Here is a 21,737-nt window from a genome sequence, read left to right as displayed (position 1 = left end):
CAAGTAGCCTATCCCTGCACATTGGAAATATGGTCCCTGTATATAGCTTCTTACTTTCTCGTGTTTCACTTGTTTGTATTACTCGTGTGTTTTGTTCTACCTTATGCTGTTTTTTAGTACTACATTGATATTGTGTTGGGTTTAGACCTTGCAAGGTATTTCACTGTACTTGTAACGTTAAACTTTGTCTCCCTCTACTGGAGAGAAATAATACAGCTAAAACAACTGAAACTGTGTCAAAGAGCACAGTGCCTTTTACTACTGTTCTTGCTCATTATTTATCTAATTATTGAGAAGGTTTTGCATCATAACTACCTTGTGAGCCCCTGGCAGAAGCATACCCGGCGGTTTCTTTCTCAGGACATAGCTGTCAGAAGGGGTCTGGATAAGGAAGGTGGGGTTGGATTGTCCAGCACTGGAATGATCAGACACGGAAGGCATGGACAGGGATTCACTCCATTTTACGAAGTATGCTAATTTCCATGGAACTTGAACACTTCAGATAAAAGGTGAGCATACCTGTATTGTCTGACAGTGAACCTGTCGTTGTTGGACACCCCTCGTGTCTTTCCAGCCAGATATCGCTGAAGATTGACCGTGTTGAACCTGTGCTGCTCCCGAACAGGAGTTGCTGTTTGGTCTTCCATATTTCAGTGTGGATTAATAATTTGTCAAAATCGTAAAATTGAACGAATTAGCTAATCTCGTACAATATGGAAAGTCGAATGGTTTCGTTTTGGTCAACGGAGGTGAGAGTCAGTGTTTTGCAGATCAAACTTTGCGCAATCCGCGGTTTTCTGTAAAACGTCGCTACAAAAGAGTGACTGAGCTCATCTCACAGATCGGTAAATGCACAGATTTGCTGATGGCACGCACTGACCGATGGTCGAATTTTTAGATGCCGTAGAGATCATGTATTTATAGGACTTTTTTTTTTTTTTACTCAACGCAGCTTGTTTCTGCCCGGACTGTATTTACAGAAACTCGGGTTGCCAGCTGATTCGAGCTGTGTAGACGTGTACTAGCCCGTCGCTTGTGGTCTTTATGTGATTGTCAAGGCTTTTCAATCCAGGCATTTTACACTTGAACAACGGAGTAGTGTGGCTTATTCCTTTTATAGAAACATGACCTCAATCGAAGAGCTGAAGCTGCGAGTGAGGGAGCTTGAGAATGAGTTGATCAAGTGTAAGCAAAAGCGATGTACGGCGATGTGTGCCGAGGAAACTGCCGACAACAACCAACCTCATCACAGACCAAGGATCGACAAAATGAGTGCAGAAGTAGTGGATTCAAACCCTTACAGGTATATGTAGCTGTCGAAATCGAACTGCCGCAAATTGAGTCATTTGTGATCATGAATACATAAGAGAGTACATGATATGGTTGACACCCCAGAAATAAGGGCCACATACCGGCATATGGTGTAAACTGCTTACCTCGCGTTCTTACCTTGCAGTCGTCTGATGGCTTTGAAGCGAATGGGCATTGTTGAAGATTACGAGGTAAGAAACAATCGTATGTTATATTGTTATCCGATACACATCGAAGGTTGCACAATGTCCCCAATATTCTGAGGCTTTCTATAATTCCCTATTGGAGGAGTTCTGAAATTATGGAATTTTAAAACCCTACACCGATCTAATATGACAAAATGGGCATGCGTTTATTTATATTCTATTGTTAAACAGAAAATCAGGACGTTCACTGTAGCTGTGGTGGGTGTTGGAGGAGTTGGAAGTGTGACTGCAGAAATGCTCACAAGATGTGGCATTGGCAAGGTAATACAAACTTCACGTTACTAAATCAACATATCTTTATATCGTTCGCTTTCAACCTTATGTTTCCGATGGACAACGTCCATCAATGCAACATACACCGAGTCATTCTGCCTTGTTGCCATATCATCTCTTTGCACAGCTCATCCTGTTTGACTATGACAAAGTGGAGCTGGCCAATATGAACAGGCTGTTCTTCCAGCCTCACCAGGCCGGCCTCAGCAAAGTAGAGGCAGCTGAACACACACTCAGGTACAGTGACCTGAGGGGCCACGCTCAGTAGGCAAACGTTGTGGAACGTTGCCAGAATAAAAATGTCATCAACATAAATCCTCATTCTACATGTCAGAGATGTTGGTCCTGCGTCATATATTTACATCTGAACATTCCACAACATTGTGTCCTGCTAAACGTACCACTGGTCTGATTTATATGATGTAATGTCACAATAAGGTGCTTACATGTTTTTACGTTCTGTCAACAGGAATATCAACCCAGATGTGCAGTTTGAGACCCACAACTACAACATCACCACCATGGAACATTTCGCACATTTCATGGATCGCATAAGGTGAGAACTTGTGTCCTCTCCTATCTCATAAGTGCAGTAATAATACTGCTTTTGTGGTCATTTCTGCAGAGCATTTTCAGTATTGAATTGCTCCACTGTGCTGTCCCATACATCATGACAGTGTTGCCTCTCAGTTCTCTGACCTTTCAAGTTGATAAAAAAAACAACTAATTGCATTACAGTATGACATTGGATGCTTTACTTTACTTTACGTGATGAGGGCAACTCTGAAGTAAACGCATACAGATCACACCAATAAATCTAGAAGAAGGGGTTGTTTTTGTTCAACTTTCAAGATCTACCATAACACATAACTTCTGAAATGTCCACGTGATCGCCACATGGTCATTCTGTTTCTAAGTACTCTGTGTTGTCTCAGTTATGGGGCGCTTCAGGAAGGAAAGGCCGTAGACCTGATTCTGAGTTGTGTGGACAACTTTGAGGCCCGGATGGCCATCAACGCAGTCAGTACTAATATATATATATATATATATATCCCTCATTCCCTGACAATAAAACATACAGTATTGAGATGGTGAAGATCAGATGATGTAGGTTGTTCATTTTTTCGTTCCTAGGCGTGTAACGAGCTGGGTCAGGTCTGGATGGAGTCGGGTGTGAGTGAGAACGCTGTGTCTGGACACATCCAGCTCATCATCCCGGGGGAGACGGCCTGCTTCGCAGTACGTCACAGCACACACTTAGGATGGGTCCCAAATGGCACCCTTTTCCCTATTTATGTCCAGGGCAAAACAATTATTTTAACCAGGGCCAATATGGCTCTTGTTAAAAGTAGGGCACTATATAGGAAAAATTGTACCATTTGCAATATCACTGTTCTACTTAAAGACATGCTCTGGTACTTTGGCGACTACTAAGTATTTTTTAAACCTTCTGCTTTGGGCTGGATGTGTCGATGTCTAGTTCATGTTTTACCTCAATTAGCCACGCAACCCCAGTTTGAAAGCGACTGTTTTTTTTTGAAGCTTTGCCATTTCTCCCTACATTCCCCCCCCCCAATTTGAGATTCAGCCCCTCACCATTTGAGTGACAGCTAGCAAGTATCACACCCAGCAGAGCGAGAGCAATGACGTGGCGCACACATCTGCACATATGTGATGCAGGACTCAATTTTCGGGGACCACTTTTGGCTCGTGGGCACTACTTTCAGAACTACCGAAAAGTATACAAAAGTACCGGACAGTCCCTTTAATCGAAACAGATGGCACGTTGCAAACACAAGCTTTGATTGTCCCTGTGACAGTGTGCTCCTCCCCTGGTGGTGGCGGCCAACATTGATGAGAAGACCCTGAAGAGGGAGGGGGTGTGTGCTGCCAGCCTACCCACCACCATGGGTGTGGTGGCAGGGATCCTGGTCCAAAACGTCCTCAAGTAAGATCTGGGTTACATTTGTTTGTAAATGGGACCTGGGTCATATTCATTAGGCCCCACATGGAAGAAAACAGACTGAAACAGAGGCACTATCGGAACTTGTCCAATAGGCAACACTTTGTTTTCTGTCGAGAAGCATTTTGCGACGGTGTGGCCTAATGAATACGACCCTGATCATAGCCCAACACAAAGACCCATAACGGGGTTGCCTATGAAGATATCCTAACAGTGGTTCATGGTCCTCAGGTACCTGTTGAAGTTTGGCACAGTCAGCCATTACCTGGGCTACAACGCCATGCAGGACTTCTTCCCCACTATGGCCATGAAGGCCAACCCCACATGTGATGACCGCTACTGCAGGAAACAGCAGGACGACTATAAGGTGACTGACCAAGGAGGCCCTTTCCTCCTTTTTCTTTCTCTGTCTCTCTACTTCACCCATCATGACCTGGGGTGTGTACAGGACCGGGTACAGTTGTAATTCAGTGGTGTGCGTGCTTTGTGGTCCACAGAAGAAAGAGGCCGAGCGACCAAAAAAGGTTGTAGAGGAGGTGGTGGAGGAGGAAGTGGTTCACGAGGAGAACGACTGGGGTGAGTGTAGCTGGAGCGTTGATATTGCCTCAATGTATTGTCCATAGCAAGTGATCCTGTCTAGGTACCATTACTGACCTATGTTGCTCTGTCAGGTATTGAGCTGGTGTCGGAGCAGACAGAAGAGGAACTCCATGCGGCTTCAGGCCCTGTCCCCGACCTCCCAGAAGGCATCACTGTGGCCTACACCATCCCTGAGAAGGTCAGTACCATACAAACCTCATAAAAAAATCCTATGATATTCTTTTAGTTTTTTTGATGAACGCAGACAATGCATAGCCCCTTGAGGGTCATAACGCCTACCACAGGAGATTGGTGGCACCTTAATTGGGGAGCACTGGCTCGCGGTAATGGCTGGAGTGGATTAGGTGGAATGGTATCAAACACATGATTTCCATGTGTTTGATGCCGTTCTATACATTATTATGAGCCTCCTGTGATGACGAAGTAGGCAAAGTTTGTTAAATGAGCTACTCTGTATGGTACAAACAAGCTAAGTCACTATTTCTGGGCCAGTGGAAGTAACCGGTACAACCTCAAGGAGGCATCTCAAGCCAGTTTGAACTAATATTGACCTCTGTCCTCCTTTTCCAGGAGACCGGGGCGTCAGGAGGGGAGACGGTGGAGGAAACGGAACAGAGTCTAGAAGAGCTGATGGCCCAGATGAGAAAGATGTAACCGGGACCAGGAAGACACCTCAACTATCAGACGGCCATCCTCATCGTCGTGCATCCGCGTATCTCCGCAACATTGCAGTGAACCTACCACCCTTTTTTAAATAACAGCGCATTGACACCGTACAGTATACCCCCTGCAATGGAGCTTTGCATCTCCACGTTCTTAAATCAAGCACGATTTTTCACACCCACGTACTACAGTATCAATACGACTTAATGCATGTACTTCTGCTCCTTTGACATGAAAGGGAATGCAATGCATGGTTAATGAACTCAAGTGCTGCTGTTTATGATCTTCATATTCCCCAAGGCTGTAAATTTACTAGTGTAAGCCTGTTCAATATGGAAGCATATAACTGTTGAAATTCAATTTGAATTTCAGCATCGGAGAGCACAAACTGGACGCTGAAATGTATGTAATTATCTTAAATAAACTTTTGCTTGATGTAATGGACCAGGTACGTACAGATGTAAGCTATGTAATTCATTATGCTTGTTGGGCCGAGAGGAAATACTGTTGTAACACTCAGCGTTGAATAAGTAATTGCTGTTATGGATAGTCTCAGACCAACTATTACTACTGTATGGAATGCAAATTAATTAAATTGTTAATGCATTACATCCTTTCTTCTTCTAAAACATGTTGAATGATGGCGAATGAGGCCTAATGTTTCTCTGCATGACAAACCTGCCTTAAATGTATCTGTTCCATGTCTAGCTCTGGTCCGTAGTGCGATAACGAGTGGCCTCTGCTACATGTTGTGGCGCTATGGGGCGGCAGAGTAGCCTAGTGGTTAGAGCATTGGACTAGTAACCGAAAGGTTGCAAGTTCAAATCCCCGAGCTGTACAAATCTGTCGTTCTGCCCCTGAACAAGGCAGTTAACCCACTGTTCCTAGGCCGTCATTGAAAATAAGAATTTGTTCTTAACTGACTTGCCTAGTTAAAGGTTAAAACAATGGACCAGTGCTACTCTCAGCTGTTTAAACTGATATAGCTGAAACGGAAGCTTTGGTCTTGTGGGGTGTGCACGGGTGTCCGAGCCTTGTGCCAGTAGTTCAAACAGACAGCTTGTGCATTCAACATGTCAATACCTCGCACAAATACAAGTAGTGATGAAGTCAATCTCTTCTCCACTTGGAGCCAGGAGAGATTGACATGCATATTGATGTTAGCTCTCTGTGTACATCCAAGGGCCAGCAGTGCTGCCCTTTTCTGAGCCAATTGCAATTTTCCCAAGTCCCTCTTTCTGAAACTGTACCTACTGACTCTCTGTACACACTTTGTTTCAATCAAATATTTTGTTAGCCAGTAGTCCAGGTGCAACAAGTCTAGGGCCTGTAGTACCTGCCTTGTTGATAGTGCTGTTAAGAATGCAGAGCAGTGCTTTATTATGGACAGACTTCTCCCCATCCTAGCAACTGCTGTACCAATATGTTTTGACCATGACAGTTTTCAATACAGGGCAGTTTAGTCTCCTCCACTTGCTCAATTACAGCCTCCCGGTTGGCGCAAGTGGTCTAAGGCTGTGCCACCAGAGATTCTGGGTTCGAGCCCAGGCTCTGTCGCAGCCGGTTGCGACCGGGAGGTCCATGGGGCGATGCACAATTGGCCCAGCGTCATCCGGGTTAGGGAGGGTTTGTCTGGCAGGGATATCCTTGTCTCATTGCGCACTAGCGACTCCTGTGGCGGGCCTGGGCACAGAGCACACTGACCAGGTCGCTAGGTGTACGGTGTTTCCTCCGACACATTGGTGCGGCTGGCTTCTGGTTTGGCTTGTGCATTGTGTCAAGAAGCAGTGTGGCTAGGTTGGGTTGTGTTTCGGAGGACGCATGGCTCTCGACCTTCGACTCCCCCAAGTCCGTACAGGAGTTGTAGTGATGAGACAAGACTGTAACTACTACCAATTGGGGAGAAAAATGGGTAAAAAGGAATTAATTAATTAAAAACTTGCTCAATTACCACAGAATTCATTACAAGATATGGTTCAGGGTTTAGTGAATAATTTGTCCCATATTTAGGACAAATGTATTCCTAGCCACCCATTCTGAAACTAACTACAGCTCCTTGTTTAGTGTTACAGTCATTTCAGTCGCTGGGTTGAGTCATCCGCATACATAGGTTTTACTCATATCGTTAGTAAAGATTGAAAAAAGCAAGAGGCCTAGACAGCTGACCTGGAGAATTCCTGATCCTACCTGGATTTTGTTGGAGAGGCTTCCGTTATAGAACACCCTCTGTGTTCTGTTAGACAGATAACTCTTTATCCACAATATAGCAATACGTTTTTCCAGCAACAGACTATGATCGATAATGTTTAAAGCAGCACTGAAGTCGAGCAAAAAGTCCCCACAATCTTTTTATCATCAATTTCACTCAGCCATTTGCGTAAGTGCTATGTTTTTTGAATGACCCTCCCTATAAGTGTGCTGAAAGTCTGTTGTCAATTTGTTTACTGTAAAATAACATTGTATCTGGTCAAACACCATTTTTTCCAAAAGTTTCCAAAGGGTTGGTAACAGTCTGATTGCTCGGCTATTTGAGCCAGTAAAGGGGCTTTACTATCTTTAGGTAGGGGAATAACTTTTGCTTCCCTCCAGGCCTGAGGGCACACATTTTCTAGTAGGCTTAAATTGAATAAGGAGTGGCAATATCATCCACTATTATCCTGAGTAATTTTCCATCCAAGTTGTCAGACCCTGGTGGCTTGTCATTGTTGATAGACAACAATCATTTTTTCCCACACTTCCTTCATGGAATTCAAAATTACAATGCTCGTCTTTCATAATTTGGTCAGATACAGTTGAAGTCGGAAGTTTACATACACTTAGGTTGGAGTCATTAAAACTTTTTTTTCAACCACTCCACAAATTTCTTCTCCACAAACGTTTTGGCAAGTCGGTTAGGACATCTATTTTGTGCATGACAAGTAATTTTTCCAACAATTGTTTACAGACAGATTATTTCACTTATAATTCACTGTATCACAATTCCAGTGGGTCAGAAGTTTAAATACATTAAGTTGACTGTGCCTTTGAACAGCTCGGAAAATTCCAGAAAATGATGTCATGGCTTTAGAAGCTTCTGATAGGCTAAGTGACATAATTCATGTCAATTGGAGGTGTACCTGTGGGTGTATTTCAAGGCCTACCTTCAAACTTGACATCATGGGGAAATCAAAAGAAATCAGCCAAGACCTCAGAATAAAAATTGTAGACCTCCACAAGTCTGGTTCATCCTTGGGAGCAATTTCCAAATGCCTGAAGGTACCAGGTTCATCTGTACAAACAATAGTTTGCAAGTATAAACACCATGGGACCATGCAGCCGCTGCAATCAATATGCTTATAGAATTTAGGTAGCCTTGTTCTGAAATTTGCTTTGTTAAAATCCCCAGCTACAATAAATGCAGCCTCAGGATATATGGTTTCCAGTTTACATAGAGTCCAGTGAAGTTCCTTGAGGGCCATCGTGGTATCTGCTTGAGGGGGGACATACACAGCTGTGACATAAACCAACGAGAATTCTCTTGGGAGATTATATGGTCAGCATTTGATTGTAAGGAATTCTAGGTCAGGTGAACAGAAGGACTGTATGTTGTTATGATTACACCATGAGTCGTTAATAATGAAGCATACACCCCCGCCCTTCTTCCCAGAGAGATGTTTATTTCTGTCGGCGCGACGCATGAAGAAACACGGTGGCTGTACTAACTCTGACAACATGAAACAGAGAATGTTACAATTTCTGATGTCTCTCTGGAGGCAACCCATGCCCTAATTTCGTCCACCTTGTTGACTGGACATTGGCGAGTAATATACTCGGAAGCAGTAGGTGGTGTGCACGCCTTTGAAGTCTGACCAGGAGACCGCTCCGTCTACCTCTTCTGCGGCAACGTTGTTTTGGGTCAGCCTCTGGGATTAGATCCAATGTCCTGGGTGGTGGTCCGAACAAAGGATCCGCTTCAGGAAAGTCGTAATCCTGGTCGTAATCCTGGTAAATTGACGTTGCTCTTATATCCAATATTTCTTCCCGGCTGTATGCAATAACACTTAAGATTTTCTAGGCTAACAATGAAAGAAATAATAAAATAAATAAAAAGGACTCGAAGCGAGTCGACCATCTCTGTCGGTGCCATCTTGCTGAACAACTTTCCGGGACATAGACATATCTGATATGTGCTTAAATTAAATTCTTGTTAATCTAACTGCACTGTTTAATTTACAGTAGCTATTACAGGAAACAAATAACATGCTTTGGGGATGATAGTGCACAACAACAAAACACTTTTATCACAGCAACTGGTTTGATACATTCACCTCTGAAGGTAAATGATGTAGTTACATTCAGTAATCTTGCTCTGATTTGTCATCCTGAGGGTCCCAGAGATAAAATGTAACATAGTTTGTTTGATAAAATAGATTTTTATATTAAAATGTAGGAACTGGGTTCTACAGTTTGATCCCACTGCTGTCTCTGGCTCCACACCCCCAACCCTTGGCCATGTACATGTGTGAAAGTTGGTGTATTTTCTGTAGGGAAGCTAATGATCCATCATGTATGACATTCCGGGGAGTGTGTAAACTTAAATGTTTCATTACATAGCATTTTTGTATGTTCTCTATAGTTATGTACTTGAACATGTATAAATTTACCAATTTGGCACATTTGGGCAAACTCCTGGCAGACTTAATGCAAAATATTGTGTAATGAGCTAATTCTTCACTGGATCAGTCTGAAACTTTACATACACACTGCTGCCATCTTTTGGACAAAATCTAAACTACACCTAGTATCCTATGTTAATGAACGGCATTTCTCTTGCATTTAAAGATTATGGGGAAAAAATAAATAATAGAAAATGCATGTTTTTTGGTTTGTATTATCTTTTACCAGATCTAATATGTTATATTCTCATACATTAATTTCACATTTCCACAAACTTCAAAGTGTTTCCTTTCAAATGGTAACAAAAATATGCACATGCTTTAGGTCCTGAGCTACAGGCAGTTAGATTTGGGTATGTCATTTTAGGTGAAAATTGAAAAAATTGTCCGTTCCAGGAATTTCCCATACACATTACCCACCCACACACACTAAAGCCATACTGCAGAAAGAGAGTGGCACAGTGCTCTCATGTGTCCTCACCATATGGCCTTTCTGGCGGGCAGTCTTTTGGCTGAATCCTCACAGACCTCTCCTCAGTTTGTTGGCTTGCTCATACCTGTTAACAGATGACTTGTCAATCACAAAGCATTATTTCTTACAATACAGCATGCAGAGATGACAAATTCACTTGAAACCAACCCACACACCAGGGTTTCTATTAGCCAGTTAATGTCAGATTTTGTCCCCAAAAATATATGAAAAGCCAATAAATAAAATGTGTAGTTGGCCAAATTGTTCGGGGATGCCCTGCTGCTGATGAGAAGTAGAAAGCGAAAGAGGAGCCTTGGCCTAGGCTACTGTTGATTGTGAACATGGAGGCATTTCACATTTTAGTAAAACGAAAGTTAGAGAGTATGTCTATAAGTGATTTGGCTGTAAGAGTTAAAAAATGTATTGGTTGCCTCGGTGCTGCACACTTTACACTAAAACCATGATTTGGTCAAACAGTAAAGTACATTATCCTCATGATCCCTGTAATAAAAGTGTCTGCCTGCCAGCCCCTGTACCTGTTTCGCTGGGGCCTGCTGCTGTGTCAAGTGAGCCACTTTCTCTCTCCTTTCCCGGGGGAAAAAATGCTCCTGGGGAAAGAAAAGTGTTCTGATTGTATAACATTTGAATATCTAATTGCTGGGAAAACATAGCTATCCTGTTAGATACATGGAGAGAGGATGTTCTCATCTTTCTGTAGTTATACTTTGTATTGTTCAACCCCCATTTTGAGCTCAATAGCAACTATTTTACAAACAATATATTTAATATGGATTTGAGTGCATACTGTAGGCCTAATCAAAAAATATATCATTAGATCGTTAAAATATATATATATATTAAATGTACTATTAGATTAATACATGGCTACTATGAGTGCGTACTATCTTTAGAGTTAGTGATCTAGCTAATGTGTTTTGAGTTCACTTCCTCATGTGGTGAATTAGCCCCAAATAATTGTGCCGATGATATTAGTGCACATAAAGAGGTAGGCAAGTTCATCTCCATTGAACAACAAAAATCGGAAAATTCAGGAGTCCTAGTTTAACCGTAAAAAATAACAACAATAGCATAATTATCCACCCAAAATGCATGACAATCACTGGACTGCGGTGCACATTTTGCACACAAAAATATGTTTAATCACCACATAAAATTATGAAACAACGTATTTCTTCAATACCATGTCTGTAGTCTATTACACTTTTGAATAAAGCACTGTGAATGAAATCAGGGCGACCTAATCAGGGGCTGGTGCCACCAACTGAAAAACATAGTCCAGTGCCACTAGGGGGAAATGTTCACCTGGAGCCCTGCTACAAGGGAAATGTCCTCCATATCGACAACTTTTAATATTGTACTGGACAAAGATGAGAAGATTATTGGCAAGGCCAAATGCAGGCTACTGTGCAACTCGCTATTCAAGGTAGGATGCACTTTTAGAACTCAATTTATTGGAACTTAATTGATTTATTGTATTTATAAACATTTGTTTCATCAATATTATTATTGTATATGTCATTGTTGTTATTATAGACCTATTTATTCATCTAAACCAGTTCTTTAAATATGCAAAACGGGTTTTGTGAAGGTTTAAACCAGTTCGCAAGTGTTTACTTTCATTCTGTTGAGCCATTTTCTTTGGCCAAATTAAGTTCCAGCTGTAATGTTGTGTTTTCTGCAATATAATCTTCTGCTTGTTTTTTCCCTATAAACAGTGCCTTGACTTACTTTTTATATTACCCTAATAAAGTTTAGAAACTTTTGTGAAGGTTTGGTGTGGTGTGGCTATTAGCCTATTACACTGCAGGCCTTTGATATGAAAGCATATTTTGGACTGACATTTTCAATACATGCATTCTTAAAAGTTACACATCACAAAATTTTGATTGGAAATATTTTGGACATCAGTGCAACCTTGAGGTAATCTTATTTGAGTCAGAAAAGGATGTTCATTTGATAGCAAAGATCTACAAAACCTTGCAGAGAGCGTATTGGAACGAAGACTTAAAAATAACTGATGTCAGCACAAGATGGAGGGAATGTTGGAGCACAACTAATGAAATGACAGTTAAAGAAAATGTACGCTTAATACACTATAAACTAATATATAGAATGTAGTATACAAGAGACAAAATTCACTAATTCTACAGCACAACGGCATGTCTTAAGTGTCAAACTAGCAATGACTCAATAATCCATGCTTTCTGGGAATGCTATCAAGTCCAAAAGTTATGGGTGGACCTAGGAAGTTGTCTGTCAGAAGTATTACAATGTAAACAGACTTTTAATCCGTCTGTCTGCATATTTGAAGACATGGGTGTAGTGATATACCCAATGGGCTGGATGATTCTCTTCTCATCACTCATCTTGAAAAAACGTATACTAACAACGTAGAAATCAATCAATCGGCCATCATTAACACAAATGATGACAAATGATCTATGACTTAAAATATTGAGTTGTCATGGGCGACTGAGAAAAATAAAAGCTACAACGCGGCAATCAATAATGCACGCACTAGGGATGGGGGTGTGAGCATGCTGGTCTGGGCAGAGGATATGTAGTTATTGTTTGTGTGTGTATGTTTGTATTTGGTGTGGGAAAAATAATATGCGTTCTTTCGGGGGGGGGGGGGGGGGGGGGGGGGGGTAGTATATGTACGTTACTCAAGGTGATTTGGCCTTTTTTTAAACACTGAACTTAACAGTAATTTTGATCCAGATATGTAAATTGTCCAAACAGATCATCAAGGTAGATGGATTATTTTAAATATGTTGTTGGACAATAAACAGATATGGCTTATTAACCTATACGGCCCAAAATATACACTACCGTTCAACATTTTGGGGTCACTTAGAAATGTCCTTGTTTTTTTTAAAGAAAAGCACATTTTCTGGCCATTAAAATAACATCAAATTGATCAGAAATACAGTGTAGACATTGTTAATGTTGTATATGACCATTGTAGCTGAAAATGGCTGATGTTTCATGGAATATCTACATAGGCGTACAGAGGCCCATTATCAGCAACCATCACTCCTGTGTTCCAATGGCAAGTTGTGTTAGCTAATCCAAGTTAATCATTTTAAAAGGCTAATTAATTGATCATTAGAAAACCCATTTTTTTCAAATTTTTGCAATTATGTTTTTGCAATTATTTTAGCAAAGCTCTTATTTTGAAACCAACCTATTGGCCATTGAAAGGGATATCAACCAGATTCCTTTTTCTACGAAAGAGATGTTGAACAGGCTATTCAACATTTTCGGCAGATAATTTCCAGATTGTCTAGCCCGGCTGATTTGTCGGGGTCCAGATTTTGCAGCTCTTTCAGTACATCAGCTGACTGGATTTGGGAGAAGGAGAAATGGGGAAAGCTTGGGCGAGTTGCTGTGGGGGGTTGCAGTGCTGTTGACCGGGGTAGGGGTAGCCAGGTGGAAAGCATGGCCAGCCGTAGAAAAATGCTTATTGAAATTCTCAATTATAGTGGATTTATCGGTGGTGACAGTGTTTCCTATCCTCAGTGCAGTGGGCAGCTGGGAGGAGGTGTTTTTATTCTCCATGGACTTTACAGTGTCCCGGAACTTTTTTGAGTTAGTGTTGCAGGAAGCAAATTTCTGCTTGAAAAAGCTAGCCTTGGCTTTTCTAACTGCCTGTGTATAATGGTTTCTAGCTTCCCTGAACAGCTGCATATCACGGGGGCTGTTCGATGCTAATGCAGAACGCCATAGGATGTTTTTGTGTTGGTTAAGGGCAGTCAAGTCTGGAGAGAACCAAGGGCTATATCTGTTCCTGGTTCTAAATTTCTTGAATGGGACATGCTTATTTAAGATGGTGAAGAAGGCATTTTTTTTTAAATAACCAGGCATCCTCTACTGACGGGATGAGGTCAATATCCTTACAGGATACCCCGGCCAGGTCAATTAGAAAGGCCTGCTCGCTGAAGTGTTTCAGGGAGTGTTTGACAGTGATGAGTGGAGGTCGTTTGACCGCTGACCCATTACAGATGCAGGCAATGAAGCAGTGAAGTTGAAGTTGGACCTTGAAGTTGTTTGCCAACTGCCATATAAATGCCAAAGAAGAAGAAGCCTGAAGGAGGAGAGATTACTTCAAACAAATCGGTTTACCATTTTATCTGTGGTTTAATTGTTGGAGTAGATGACCCTGTGCAATTCAGGTAAAATAACAACCCAATGTTTGTATCCCAGGACAAAGTAGCTATCAACAGCAAGCTAGCTAGCTAAATTGCCATAAATGTCTAATGCTTTTTGACCTGTCCCCAAATTAATTTAGTTGATTCAGAGTTTGTTTTGATATTTCAAACTGCGTGTCCTGACTGCGTCTGGTGTGGCTGGACAAAATCCACATGTGTGCTTTCAACACGCGAGCGGTCTGGTCAGCATGTAACAGCGCAACAGCTATCGAAAGTATTCCATAAGAATTTAGAAAGAAAAACACAATCCAAGTACAAAAGAGCATAGAAAGCATGCAGGTAAAAAAAGTACTGCATATATGAAAATGTTTTATATGAGTATACACCGTACTGTAAGTACAGTACTGACTTAAACATGTGCGGGGAAGTAGGATGAAGTAGAATAAGTGGACATTTAGAGATTGTTACGGTTTCATAAAGATAAGCCTTAATAGACTTGAGATTTAAAGGTTAATGTCAAGCCCTGCATGTTTTTTTTTTTCAAAAGTCTCATGGAATGTAGGCCTATATTGAACACCACACACTGGCTACTAATGTAGGTTAAATGACAGAACAGCTATTTCCATGTTAAAATGTTATGGGATAGGCCTCTGGAGTGGTACAGCGGTCTAAGGCACTGCAATCGCAGTGCTAGAGGCATCACTACAGATCAGGGTTTGATCCCAGGCTGTGTCGCAGCAGGCCATGACCGGGAGACCCATGAGGCAGCACACAATTGGCCCAGCGTCATCTGGGTAAGGGGAGGGTGTGGACGGCTGGGATGTTTTGTTTCCTCCGACACATTGGTGCGGCTGGCTTCAGGGTTAAGTGTGGCTTGGTGGGTCGTGTTTTGGAGGACGCATGGCTCTTGATCTTCGCCTCTCCTGAGTCCGTAGAGGAGTTGCAGCAATGGGACAAGACTTTAACTACCAATTGGGTGAAAAAAGGGTTAAAAAGTACACCCCAAATCTTTTTATAGGATGCATTTTCTCCATTGTTTTTGATGGTAGGTGACTCTGGTAGGCCTACATTATGATCAAATAGCCACAGTAACCTACATGGCCACTTAAAACTGTAACTTAAAGCGGGTACAACCTCAGTGTTCACAGTAAACGGGGGCTGGACATTGCACAGAATTTTCACAATGTCCAAGTTTGCCTTTAGTAGACGTGAAAAGAAGAGCTGGTTGACGAGGCCAACCAGCTCTTCTTATGTGGGGGAAAATGAAGGAGAATGCAACCTACAGTATCAATTTATATAATCTTACTCTGCAAAATGCAGGGTTAACAGATTTAATCAAACAACAGACCTGTCTGTTTGCCGTCTTGCTTACTCCTACGGTCGTTTTCATACGTGACAATGGCCATAGGAGTTGGCAAGACCACACAAACAGATCTGAGACCAGTGGGGTATACTAAATAACGGGGTTGAGGCGATAGAGATCTCTGAGATCAACTCGGGATACCTGGTCATATGAAAGTGGCTCACCTTTTAGCGAGGTAATTTTCTATGGAAATGAAACCTTCAGAACTAACCTGCTCCGGGGCAGGCTAACTTCAATTGGTTTTCCATGTTGATTCAACATCATCACGTAGATCTTTTTGGGTTGAAATGAAGTGGAAACAATGTTGATTCAGACAGTTTTTGCCCAGTGGGAAGTGTCCAAACTACGTTTTTCAAGCTATTGCATTTTGAAATTTGCCCAAGGCAAACCAACCATAGACATATCATCCATACTGTAGATGGCAGTTCCCATTCAAGTCAGAACTGGCAGCCATTGCTAGTGTACCCATGAGTTTAACAGTCAAATTGACAGGTTTAGAGGTTCCAAAAACCCCTCTATGGGTAATATGTCTATGGCCACCACAACGCAACTGTTCTGCATAAAGAAGGAGCGATAGGAGTGGGGAAAAAGGTGCTTGTGAATTAATAAGTACACCAAAGACGGTATTAACGATAAGTAATAAAATACAGATGGCACTTCTTAAAGCTTTTTTCACACAATAGCCTGCTGAATTTGCAAGATAACTTTCATTTTGATTTTGGAAAATGTGGCACTTACTCGCCCATGGATTGATGTTTGAGCATCGTCTCAATTAAGAATTCAGCGTTCGACTAGACTGGTGAGACATGCATGCGCAGTTACAAGCCTGCTAGAGTTTGAGGCAGGTCGGAAGAGCAATATTCACCGTCGTAGTGTGGATGAAGCCTGAGCTGGAATGTGAAGCTAACTGAAGCTGGCTAGCTTTATAAAAGCCAGAGTAGATCTAGCTTGCTCCGTAGTATACCACTTAGGCTAGAATTACTCTATTACAATCAAAGGTTCTAACTCAGCATACCCTCTGATATTTTCCCTCAGCTCCTGTGGTTCCGGACTTCAAAAATGCACACCCATTATATTTGGAGTCTGATGTGCCTGGGATTTACTTCTTCAAATATGAGCTGGGCTCGGAGTGCTATGACTCTGGGACACACAACCGGGATGTGGATGTTGGAGGCCAGGAATACTGGAGGCTGGTTTTGACCTGACGGAGCAATGGAAGGACCAGGTGACCAGCCAGACTGCTGTCTCTTGCATATACTTTAATGTTGTCAATGCTCAGTTCATGTTAGCAATCAACAACAATGTCACGACTTCTGCCGAAGTCGTTGCCTCTCCTTGTTCGGGCGGTGCTCGGCGTTCGACGTCACCGGTCTTCTAGCCATCATTGATCCATTTTTCATTTTCCATTGGTTTTGTCTTGTCTTCCCACACACCTGTTTTCAATCCCATTCATTACCTGTTGTGTATTTAACCCTCTGTTTTATTGTCAGTGTTGTTTTTTTGTTGTGTTGGTGGGCGACGGGTCCTCATACCCATGTTTGTTTATGTCTGTACTTTTAGTGTTATGGAGCATGTTCCGTGGACATTTATTAAAAGACTCCATTTAGACTCTCCTGCGCCTGACTTCCCTGCCACCTATACACACGACGCTGACAAACAAAAAGATACACAAACTAGCCTACCTAGAGAAAGGGGAAGTAATCATGCCGTTCTTGTTTCTTTATTCAGCTCTGATGATGGGGATTCATTTCTTGCAGTCTTCTTTGGAGATTATTTTGACCTCCTTTGCATATGGAATACAGTACCGAATTAACGTATGAAGTTAAGACAATAGAAAATATTACATTTGTCAACACTTATAAACAGACATTTTATTTGAACAACATAGCAGGAAGCTAAGTGGCCCAGGCTCTGCTATTAAAATTACCTTAAGAGAAGTGGCTTCATATGTTTTTATCAGGAATTGGGCTTTAAATGACCTGATAAATACATGTATATGACCTGATAAATACATTTTCCTTTGTCAATCTTCTTTTTAGGCCTCTCCTGCTCTGTGCTGTTTGAGAGCATTCCTTTAAACTAAATGAGAGAAGTGCTCACTGGATGAAGACATAAGGAGGCTTTTCGTTTGGAAGAAATACAGTTTGTTTTCTGGCATCTTTTTAAGGGATACTTATTAAACCCACTTGAACTATTTGGGAGAAAGCAATGCCATGAGTTTTTCATTCATTTTGGATAAAAAAAAAAAGTTATAATATGACCAGTGCATTCACTTTTTTCCACATTTGTTGTTACAGCCTTATTCTAAAGTTGATTCAATACATTTTCTCATCAATCTAAAACCAGAAAATGATTCACACTCTTTGCTATGAGACTCAAAATTGGGGTCAGGTGCATCCAGTTTCCATTGACCATCCTTGAGATGTTTGTACAACTTGATTGGAGTCAACCTGTGGTAGATTCAATTGATTGAACATGATTTGGAAAGGCACACACACACACACACACACACACACACACACACACACACCTGTAAATATAAGGTCCCACAGTTGACAGTGCATGTCAAAGCAAAATCTAAGCCATGAGGTCGAAGGAATTGCCTCCATCATAATTAAATGGAAGAAGTTTGGAACCTACCAAGTCTCTACCTAGAGCTGGCCGTCCGGCCAAACTGAGCACTCGGGGAGAAGGGCCTTGGTCAGGGAAGGTGACCAAGAACCCGATGGTCACTATGACAGAGCTTCAGCCATCTCTACAGCACTCCACCAATCAGGCCTTCATGGTAGAGTGGCCAGACGGAAGCCACTCCTCAGTAAAAAGCACATGACTGCCCCCTTGGAGTTTGCCAAAAGACACCTAAATACTCTCAGACCATGAGAAACAAGATTATCTGGTCTGATGAAACCAAGATTGAACTCTTTGAAGTGAATGCCATGCGTCACGTCTGGAGGAGACCTGGCACCATCCCTACGGTGAAGCATGGTGGTGGCAGCATCACGCTGTGGGGATGTTTTTCAGTGGCAGGGACTAGGAGACTAGTCAGAATCGAGGGAAAGTTGAACAAAGCAAAGTATAGAGAGATCCTTGATGAAAACCTGCTCCAGAGCGCTCAGGACCTCAGACTGGGGCGAAGGTTCACCTTCCAACAGGGCAACGACCCTAAGCACACAGCCAAGACAATGCAGGAGTGGGTTCGTGAGAAGTCTCTGAATGTCCTTGAGTGGCCCAGCCAGAGCCCAGACTTGAACCCGATCGAACATCTCTGGAGGGACCTAAAAATAGCTGTACAGCGACGCTCCCCATCCAACCTGACAGTGATTGAGAGGATCTGCAGACGAGAATGGGAAAATCTCCCCAAATGCATGTGCCAAGTTTATAGCGTCATACCCAAGAAGAATCAAAGCTGTAATCGCGCCAAAGGTGCTTCAACAATGTACCTAGTAAAGGTTCTGAATATTTATGTTAATGTTATTTTTCAGCTTTTTATTTTTTTATACATTTGCAAAAATGGCTAAAAACCTGTTTTTGCTTTGTCATTATAGGGTATTGTGTGTCGATCGATGAGGGGGAAAAAACTATTTATTCCATTTTTGAACAAGGTAGTAACGTAACAAAATGTGGAGAAAGTCAAGGCGTCTGAATACTTTCCGAATGCACTGTATGCACACCATTTACAAGAATACTATGCATACAATAACAGGTGATAAAACAACCTAGAAATAAGCTTGCCAACCATTCTTATGTACTGTAAGTCTGTATTGATCAACACCACAATGCTATCATACCGTAGAATTCAACACTGAACATTATCACTGTAATATAGTCATGGAATCACTTCAAGCATACACTTTTTCAAGACTCAGAGCAGGAGGAGTGCTGACCTAGGATCAGTTTTGCCTTTTTGTTTTAAATCATAATGAATAAGATTATGGACAGGGGGGACCTGACACTAGATCACCCCTGTCTATACAGTACAGCTGAAGCAGTATACTTTGATAACTCCTTGCCAGAAAGAAATACATAATAGGATCCAACACTCCACTCACACAGGTTAGTGCGGAAGTGACTCGATTGGCTCGTGCCAGAGCCTTAATGGACGCAGTTTCTATGTCGTTATGAGTGAGTCTCTCAATGTAGATGGAACGGTTCACGTGGTAGGGCACGAAAGCAACCAGGAAGTTCACCATGATGAGTATGATCATCCTGATAGCCTTGTCTCCAACTGGTCTCTCCTGTTGCTTGACAACCCCTCAGTTTCAATAGGATTAGAACATAGGAAACCACTATGGTGACCAGAGGAATAGTAAAACGCCACCATGGTTGACACCAATGCCTTGGGAGAAGTATTTTCCAAGTACAGGTGGTTACACATGACCACGGTTGTGTTGTCGACCTGAACAGTCATCGTTTGGTCGTTGGAGAATAGCAAGAGAGTCATAGACGTGGTCACTGTGACCCACAGGCTTACCACGCGGTCTTCCTCATTGCCCGTGACTTAAGCGGTAGGACCAGGACCAAGAGACAGTCCAGGCCAATGCAGGTCATGAAGTAGAGACTGCAGGACTTGTTGAGGTAGAATAGAAACCTCAACAGGCGACAGGGGACCTCTCCAAAGGGCCAGTGGCTGTCGGACAAGTGGTAGACCATCCGCATGGGCAGGATCAGCACGTAGGAGACATCCGCTATGACCAGGTGCCTCAGGAAGAGCTTGGAGGGCGAGGTGACGGCCTGACGACAGAACACCCACAATGCCAAGGTGTTGCCAGGCACAGCGGCCACGAATACCAGGATGTAAAAAGCTAGCAAAAATGATGTTCTCGCAGTGGGAGGCTTTGGCGTGTAAGCCACGTCTCTCCTCCTCAGTGTAGTTCATAATTGTGCAGTGGGCTCTTAGCCTATAGGACATAACAAAGACACAAAGTCAAGACACTAGTCTACAGAGGTGTGAGATTGAGATCTCTGCAGTTGCTACTAGTGAGTTGTGAAGGACTGTTGTTGCACATCACTGTGGTTTCATTTGTAGGGTCTACACCGTTTCAGCACACACCTATGGTCTAGAGGATTTTAACAGAATAACCCATGGCTGTTTCTCAAATGGCACACTATTGCCTATGTAGTGTACTACTTCTGACCAGAGTGGGATAGGGTGCCATTTGGGAACTACACCGCGTGATTTCTATAGCATCAACAAGTTTACTGTAGGAGGTAGATATGGTGTTTCTTAGGAACAAGGAAATGCCAAATATAGTCTTCCAGTAGCCAACACAGATCAGGGTGGTTATCAGCAAAGAACTAAGTGAGAACTATGAGAAGGAACTGATCCAAATGATGGCCATTGTCAGTAATGGTAACCCATACATGAAAATGAACAGTCATTTCTACCATATTAAATACCAAAAGGTTATTGAGCGCAATGCCATAGGGGAACTATTTTAGGGAGTCTGAAGAACCATACATGGGTTGGCTCTTTGAAGAACCGTACAACAATTCATAACCTAGAATATTTTGGCCACCCAGGACCAGAGTTGCATGGCCCTGCTGTAGGGTTTTCAGGCTTATTTGCATATTTATCAGGGTGCCATTTGAGTGAATCTTTGAGTTACCAGTACCACCCATGACTTTGTTTGCTAGTGACAGTGACATGCTGGGGGTCGTTTTGGTTCAACTCTGGTTATTTACACCAACACTGGGGTTATTTTACACCACTGAGTGGTAGTTTAAACCTTTAGTGTTAATTTAATTCCTGAATCAACACTAGAATGCTACATTGGATAATGTACTGTGTTCTCTTTCACTTTTCCCAGTTCATTTAAAATCAATTTAACGGGGCAATCTGCAGTTCAAACAATAACAAAGTGTCAACCCTGTCACTGATTTGGTAAACAGCTGAGGGCTGGTGAAATGTAACCACTTTCATATTCCTAGACAGAAGCTATGGATGTAAGGACTGAGCAACCATGAGATCAAAATTATAGTTTTAACAATGTTTTGAGGCCAGACAGTGTTGGTTTACAATTACATTGTTTACAAAATGTATATAGTGGGTTCTTGATTGG

At 42.2% G+C, this 21,737-nt stretch overlaps 2 protein-coding genes and 1 pseudogene across 3 annotated transcripts in view; 1 reads left to right on the top strand and 2 right to left on the bottom strand.

Annotated features, from left to right (window-relative positions):
* The window catches only part of LOC139420451 (acyl-CoA dehydrogenase family, member 11), a 58,916-nt gene extending 57,729 nt beyond the window's left edge, over nucleotides 1-1,187 (bottom strand). Inside the window, exons 1-2 of the mRNA XM_071170612.1 lie at nucleotides 520-1,187; nucleotides 316-415 (exon numbers count right to left, since the gene is read on the bottom strand). Of these exons, the coding sequence (XP_071026713.1) occupies nucleotides 316-415; nucleotides 520-647 (228 nt within the window). The 5' untranslated portion in view covers nucleotides 648-1,187. The remainder of the gene's footprint in view (nucleotides 1-315; nucleotides 416-519) is intronic.
* Nucleotides 373-7,488, top strand: LOC139420452 (ubiquitin-like modifier-activating enzyme 5). 2 transcript variants are annotated; one of them, XM_071170615.1, is made up of 13 exons: nucleotides 373-509; nucleotides 1,121-1,303; nucleotides 1,457-1,502; nucleotides 1,689-1,778; nucleotides 1,918-2,027; nucleotides 2,260-2,346; nucleotides 2,726-2,810; nucleotides 2,925-3,029; nucleotides 3,611-3,738; nucleotides 3,985-4,120; nucleotides 4,251-4,329; nucleotides 4,425-4,531; nucleotides 4,924-7,482. In XM_071170615.1, the coding sequence occupies exons 2-13, from the start codon at nucleotides 1,125-1,127 to the stop codon at nucleotides 5,005-5,007; spliced, it is 1,236 nt and encodes a 411-aa protein (XP_071026716.1). In that variant the 5' UTR covers nucleotides 373-509; nucleotides 1,121-1,124; the 3' UTR covers nucleotides 5,008-7,482. The 2 variants fall into 2 exon arrangements, with proteins under 2 accessions (XP_071026716.1, XP_071026715.1); XM_071170614.1 differs by lacking the exon at nucleotides 373-509 and having other exon boundaries at nucleotides 989-1,303; nucleotides 4,924-7,488.
* Nucleotides 7,489-19,478: 11,990 nt separating this feature from the next.
* On the bottom strand, nucleotides 19,479-20,554 carry LOC139420718 (uracil nucleotide/cysteinyl leukotriene receptor-like; annotated as a pseudogene).
* Between the last annotated feature and the right edge of the window lie 1,183 nt (nucleotides 20,555-21,737).

The sequence above is a fragment of the Oncorhynchus clarkii genome, chromosome 11 (assembly GCF_045791955.1).
Source record: "Oncorhynchus clarkii lewisi isolate Uvic-CL-2024 chromosome 11, UVic_Ocla_1.0, whole genome shotgun sequence".
In the NCBI taxonomy this organism is placed as follows: Eukaryota; Metazoa; Chordata; class Actinopteri; order Salmoniformes; family Salmonidae; genus Oncorhynchus; species Oncorhynchus clarkii.
Note: the sequence above shows the minus strand (reverse complement) of the source record. Positions and strands in the feature narration are given on the sequence as shown.

Excerpts from the sequence above, each read along its gene's own strand:
- LOC139420452 (XM_071170614.1), top strand. The coding sequence starts at position 1,125 with ATGACCTCAATCGAAGAGCTGAAGCTGCGAGTGAGGGAGCTTGAGAAT. Across the intron at positions 3,739-3,984 it reads CTGGTCCAAAACGTCCTCAA|GTACCTGTTGAAGTTTGGCA; the intron begins GTAAGATCTGGG and ends CATGGTCCTCAG. Across the intron at positions 4,121-4,250 it reads AACAGCAGGACGACTATAAG|AAGAAAGAGGCCGAGCGACC; the intron begins GTGACTGACCAA and ends TGTGGTCCACAG.